General features: G+C 43.1%; 1 protein-coding gene across 1 annotated transcript in view; it reads left to right on the plus strand.

Moving 5' to 3' along the window:
* The window catches only part of PTPRO (protein tyrosine phosphatase receptor type O), a 59,211-nt gene extending 52,622 nt beyond the window's left edge, over positions 1 to 6,589 (plus strand). The window contains exons 24-25 of the mRNA XM_019611545.2: positions 3,244 to 3,364; positions 4,470 to 6,589. Coding sequence (XP_019467090.1) covers positions 3,244 to 3,348 — 105 coding nt within the window. The 3' untranslated portion in view covers positions 3,349 to 3,364; positions 4,470 to 6,589. The remainder of the gene's footprint in view (positions 1 to 3,243; positions 3,365 to 4,469) is intronic.
* The last annotated feature ends 261 nt before the right edge of the window (positions 6,590 to 6,850 follow it).

Consider the following 6,850-nt stretch of genomic DNA (forward strand, 5'->3'; position numbering starts at 1 on the left):
TTTCAGGAGTGTATCATCTGGTCAAGCATATGAACTAAACTACATGATGGCAATACAAATACCCAAAGCAAAAGGGACATAAGAACCATCAGAAATTTGCCAGAGACCACCCAGTCCCACTGACTGTATGTATATCTGTTAGGTACCTCTTTTTATGTTGGAGGGAAATATTTCATAATAGTCATATCGGAATATCTGTATGGGAAAATATGCCCAAACTCTTATTCCAAAACAGATGGTTTTATGTATCTAGAATCTTCCCAGTTCTTCTACTAATGATGGAAAGATTTCCTGCTTGTTTTACTCCACTGGTTAGACGCAGAACAAGCTGGCAACCATCATACAGCTGGAAGGACCACCATCACTGTTAGCAGCCTAGCTCTGGCAGATGATCTGTTGCCAAGGATTCCTTATCCCAGAGCAAAGCAGAAAAGACTGAGCAGGGGTGAGGGATGAGAATAAAAAGCGACAGGAATGCCTGCTACTGTCTAGGAATTTTAAAAGTCCGTCTCAGATCATTCTTGATCATTCCCATAAACCACCACTTTTCAACACAATTCTATAAAAGGCCTTGTATAAACACCAGAAAACAAATCCTGGTACTTTATTTCGTCGTCAGCTGCATTAACACTCCTGAGGTGATATGATTATTATTTTTTCTAACACATAAAGTCACTGCCTGTCTGGGGCTGATGCCCAGTCCTGCTGAGCCTTGTGCAGATGTCAGCAGGTGGCACTGGCTCTCAGGTACAGGGCCACTGGAATGGCTTTCTTTAGAAAACCTGAAACCGCACACCTGGGCTGACCTGAGCTCACATTTCCTCATGTGCTGGAACCTTGGCTCTGTCTCATGGAGCAGTTAAAAAAAAAAATAGCACTAGCCTGAAAAAGAGGTTAGAATGGAGAACACTCTGAATTAAAACTAGTCACTTCAAACCAAAGGGTGTGAAGAAATCCTTTTATGTGGTCTGAAACATACTTCAAGCTCTGATACCTGCTGGGATCATCAGACCACTGTGGGCACAGAATGAGATCCACACTCAGATTTTGAAGCTTTAAATTGCCTCTGTCTTTGAAGAGTCATTTTTGCTCAAGAGCCTCTTGTTCCCCATGCCTTGTACACATAAGGATTACTGGAGGATTTGTTGCGGTTTGCCTTCTCTCTGCTAGAAATAAACTCAAGTGATGACTTCTATATTTCAAACTGAAATACAGTGTTTCTCTGTACGATAATTTGCTTCCAATGTAGTGTACACATAGGGTGATAAATCCCCAAATAATTAACTGCTCTGTGAGCAAACCTAGGTTTCAGCCTCATACTGGTAAAGAAGTCAAGCGTTGGGGAACACAAAGCTTATGAAAACATTTCAGTTGCATGTGTGGCATGAATGCAATTTGTTGCACTTAAGTGCATTTGGGTATTTTTCTGTGAATTAGTTTATTTTCAGGCAACGTGAGGTAGGTGGACTTCCAGAAGGCCATATAGCTCCTTCAGACATGGGAAGACATGAGAGCATATAGTGTGAAGGTTACATCTGTAGTACTAAAAGACTGGATAAAAGAGGGTATCTGCTAATGTTTTTAAATATCTTAAGTGTGGGAGCCAAAGACACATGGCCAACTTCTTTTCAGCGTTTGTGGGGAAACAACCATAAACTTGAACATAGGAAGTTCTGCACCAATATGCAAAGGAATTTCTTCATAATACGAGTGAAAGAGCACTGGAACAGGCTGCTCAGGGAGGATTCTCCTTCTCTGGAGATATTCAAGAGCTGCCTGGATGCCTACCTGTGCAGTCTGCTTTAGGGGGCCTGCTTTGCAGGGGTTTGGATTTGATGATCTCTAGATGTCCCTCCCAGCCCTCCACAATTCATTAGATTGCTGCACTCCACAGGTTCCTGCAGTTGGTTGCTCCTCTTTGACTGACCAGCACCACAAAACTGACATTCCTAGTCCTGCAAAACTGCCACCATTGAGTGTGTCGGAGACCATGACAATGTGGAGCTTCATTTCAGATTGAAATGGGAAAAATATCTTGCACAAGCAGCAGTGCCATTGCTCAGTGAGAAGCATGGGGTTCAGCCTTGCTCCTCTCCAGCACATCACTTACACACCATGTTCACCAACCATATGCTGGCATGTGCTTACACAGCCTCCTCCTGGAATCTCATAATTCACACTGCAACCAGACAAAAGGGGAACTTGAATGATAGCAACTATTGTTTCCAAAGGTACAACTGCAGCTCTGAAAGCACTGCTTCCTATGTTATTATATTAGCCCACTTTATCAGAGGCACATGCTGGTGATACAGCAGAAGCTGAACTTTCCCACCAGTGTTCCATTACATTTTGTTGCCATGTGACAGGTGGCAGCAGGGGCACAGTTTGACAGAATGGCATCTGACATGGAAATGTGTATGCAGCAAAAGTGTGCCATTGAATGCCTCTGTGTGGAAAAAATGGCATCCACTGACATCCATCAATGGTCGCTGAACATTTATGGAGACAAAAGAGTGGAAGGAAGCACCATGAGGCAGTGCGTGGTGTGTTTCAGCAGTAGTGACAGTGCGTCTTCCACTGGTGCAGGTTTTTGTGAGTGCAAAATGCAGGCTTGTGCTCATCGTTTTTGAAAATGCATAGCTAATGGTGGTGACTATGCTGAAAATAGTATTTTGTAGCTGAGAATTTGCTCTATCAAATAGTGTTATTGTACTGTTTGTATCTGTTGTAGTTTCTGTGGAAATAAATAGGATGCATTACTTTTGGAACAACCTACATAAATGAGATTTCTAGAAAGCTATGCCATAAATTCGGCTGAAGCGCTTCTACCACAGCATGTTTGTGACTTAACTTACAATATACCTTGTTCAGAGCTTAAATTTGCTACCATCACAACTAGTGGGTAATCAGTTATTGGTAAAACTCTTAGCAAATCACCCATTACTTCAGCTTCCAGTCAGGTTGCCCTCACAGCCAATACTACAACACAGTGTTAATTTGTTTCACTGCATCTCTCACTGTATGATGCTGAGGGAAGCTTAGTGAGTTTTTGTGCTTCCGAAGCTGCTCTGTACAACGGTAAGAGGCTATTATTTGGGAAGCAGAGAACTCACTGTGCGTTGTGGGGGGATAAGGAGTGCAAAACAGGAAAGCTGTGCCGACAGCTGCTATGAACCACTGTTTGGGTTTTCATCAGACTTTGTGAGTTGCAAAAATGCCAAATCCCTTAATTCTTTCTTCCAGGAACAATACATTTTTATTCACCAGTGTGTGCAATTGATGTGGCAAAAGAAAAAGCAGCAGTTCTGCATAAGCGACGTCATATACGAGAATGTCAGCAAGTCCTAGTTTGGAGTTCCAGGCGGTAAGTCCAGGAAGCCTTGTGTGAAGCACAGAGCTAAGCATCCCCGCCGCTTGGTAGTAACCGGCATCACATTATGGCTGTATGCTTCTCACGCTGAGGAAGCTTTGCTTGGGGCTTTCTTCCTAGGCTTCTCTCTGCTCTGAGGGGATTTTCAATGGAGAACGTAAGCAAAATCCCCTCAGACTCTTGCATTAAATAACTCACTGTACTTTCCTTGGCAGTGTAACGGTTTGTTGGCTCACATGTTCAAAGAATTAGAGAATCCTGAAATTCTAAGGATTTAACTGAAGCTCTGAGTCCACTTGTCTTCCTTCACCCTGCAATGAGTGAAGGGTTAAGGCAGAGGGAGAATTTATACTGTCCTCACATCACTCTCAGCTGCAGGTTACCAAGGCCATCTGAGTTGGGCCGTCAACACTGCTGGCATGTCAGCAGGGCTTCCTAAGGAGTGAAGGAACTCAGGATCTCCAGCAGGGAATGCTGGGAGCCAGGGAACAGGAGGACCCTCAGCCAGGCACTGTAGCAAGCAGGGGCCAGCACTGTGCTTTTTCACCAGGCCCCAGGGTCTGCCTCAGTGCAGGCAACAGCATGGCCCAGTCCCCAGCCACACACCAAGCAGTGCTTTGGTGTTTTCCGTTGATGAAGCAAGAACATTTCCTTTTTTTTTGGGCTCACTCCGTGAGGACTCATGGCCCTGCCTCAGCTAGTGAGCTTTAGTTCATTAGGTGGCAGTAATAAGCCAGCCATAACCTTAACATTTGCTTTTGGGTGAAAGAGGAAGCTGCATGCTGCTGACACAAAGTGGGTTCTCAGCTACCTCATGGAGAGTCACAGGCACTAGCCATCTGCACTGGCATTCTGTGGTGTGGCACAGACACCTTGTATCAGCATCTGCGTGTGTCATTCCCCTACTCATGAAACACACTCATGACTTTGCACAGGCCTCACTTGCCCACTTGGAGGGAATTCACCATCTAAAAAGAGTGCCAGATCCTCATTATACAGTTAGGCCTCTGTATGGATGTCTGGTAGAACTATATGCCAAGATCTTTGTGTATTTCCTTATCTAGTTCTAACGTGTTCTCTCCCTGCTTTATTGTTCCAGGTGAGACCATGAAGCACACCCATCTTCCCTCGCTTCCGATTTTTTTTCTTTTGGTGGCTTGAACCACCATGAGAGACCGCTGCCTTGCGGTACGCGGACAATGGGAAACAGAAACTAACTTTCAGAAGCACTGGGGAGAAAAAGCCTTAACAAGCCTGCGGTGTCTTTTGAACTGTTTTAATTTCTGGACATTTTTTTAAATACTGGACCAAATTCAACTGAACAACATGAAGGAAAAGACACTATATGATGTGCATAAAATAGAGTGCTCCAGAGCATTGGGTTTTCTTGTTTGGTACTTTCAGTTATTTTATTTGTTTCTGTGCAGGTTGGGCTTAAGGTTAAAGTAAGTAAGTGCAATATTTTTTTAAGGGTTGAATGAAGACCTTTCTTCATGTGTCACTGGTCTGTGCTAATGTCCATAGGAGAGCAGGCATTGTTAGTATCTAATAATACCTCATTAGTGAATAGCAAGGCATGAACATACATGAAGAAATATGGAGATTGTGAAAGGGGGGACAGGGGTGCTGGGTACCTGGATTGAACTGTTTCCTGCAGCCCTGACATTCTCTGCTTGGGGCCTGGGGAAATGAAAGACCCAAGGAACAGACTGACCTTCGGAAATGCAGAGCATGGAGCCCGAAGCTGAAGCAGGCAGCTGAGGAACGGGGTCATTGTGGTTTGTGACAGTGCTGCTAGGAATAAAGCAGAGAGATTGTTCTTTTCTCCAACCTTTTCAGTAACGCCACTGAGAAGGTTATTTTTTTTAGATCAGTCTAATCCAAGCGCAGCTGAGGTAGCTTTGACTCCATTTCTATAGCATCTAACTGTCTGAGCAATCTATGGTGCCTATACCCCTCATTTGTTTATTATTTTTAATAAGTATTAAACCTGTGTAAAAATGTGAAGCTGATTCAGGTTGGGTTAAAAAAAAAATGTGCTTTAATGGATGTAACTATTTTTCCGAGCCAGGAATTCACGGTGTTACAAAAATGTTTTTTTTTGGCATGTGAAGGGATATGGTTATTGCTTTATTGCTACAAGGCTGCCAAAGCATCGGGACAGATTCCTGCAGGGACATCGGGTCAAGGCGATGGGCTCTTTTCCTTTTGCTGTCAGTTTCAGTTCTAGTCAGATTAGCTATATATATTTTTTTGTCTTTGTATAATTCCAGTACATCATTGTGTATTGTGACATGGATGCTGTCAGAATGGATGTTTGATGGCATTTTGTAGCCTGTTGCTTTTTGTCACCTCATTGGAAGTTAGCAGCAATGGTAACTCAATGTAAACAAAACAAACTTGAACTGAAAGTAAACACACTGGATTGCTTACCTGTGAAGAAGTGACTGTCAGCAAAACAGCAAGTGCACTCACACATACTTCGTATTCATCGCACAGCCAGTGTACCAGAGGTGGCAGCTCAGCCACTTTCAGGAGCCTGATATCCTCCTTTAGACAATGGGTTTATTTATTTTTTAAAGTGCTATTCCTTCAGCTGATAAATAGGTGTATATTCCTTTAATATCTACTCCATCTCAGTAATAGTTATAATGGAAAACTTCCTTCAAACTCTCCCACACGTGCAACGCAAAACTGCATAGATAACACAACCCTTAAATAAACCAGGTCCTTTTGAAGAGTATTTAAAGAAAGAAGACTCTACCTCTAATTATTAAATGTGAGGTGAAGAAGTGCACACTTCACATTTGACAGTTTCCACTGGGTCTACTCCTAAAGCAGGGCTGCCGTGGTTTTAAATCAGAAGCCTAGAAATGGATGCAAATGGGCAGAGAGCCATCTTTAGGCTGCTAACAAGAAAGCTTCAATAATACCGTTGTTTCTGTTCCTTCACAAATGCATTTCAGCTGGAGGGCCTGCCATGTAACTGGGAATGGCTATGATTTGCTGGCCTAATTTGAACAGAAGCTAGAGTGATAAAAGAGCACTTGACAGTCCAGACCTTGCCTTTTTGTTGGTTTATATTTCACAGTGTCACCACATGCTTACTTAGAAAACATGTTCACACCCCTCTAGAGAACTTCTAGCAGGTATAAAAAACAACAAATCCACAAAGGCACAAATGTTCTTGCTTTCTCACCTACTGCCCTCTGTGCCTTGCCCACTGATTCTATGTTTATTCTGTATCATAGCCCAGAGTATCCAGGTTACTTTTAAAACACTGATATGCACACAAACCATTACAGTGTGAGCTGGCTGTAACTGAGTCTTGGCTGACCATAACAAAGTACAAGGTAGCTTGCCAACATCACACTGTTCCTAACTATGCTGCCTGAGTAGCCTGAATTTTGAATGCTTGTCAAAAAGTATGCCACTTACTTGTTAGCAGGTATGTATTTTTCCTTTGGTTGTGTATGGGAA

The sequence above is a fragment of the Meleagris gallopavo genome, chromosome 1, assembly GCF_000146605.3.
Source record: "Meleagris gallopavo isolate NT-WF06-2002-E0010 breed Aviagen turkey brand Nicholas breeding stock chromosome 1, Turkey_5.1, whole genome shotgun sequence".
Taxonomy (NCBI): domain Eukaryota; kingdom Metazoa; phylum Chordata; class Aves; order Galliformes; family Phasianidae; genus Meleagris; species Meleagris gallopavo.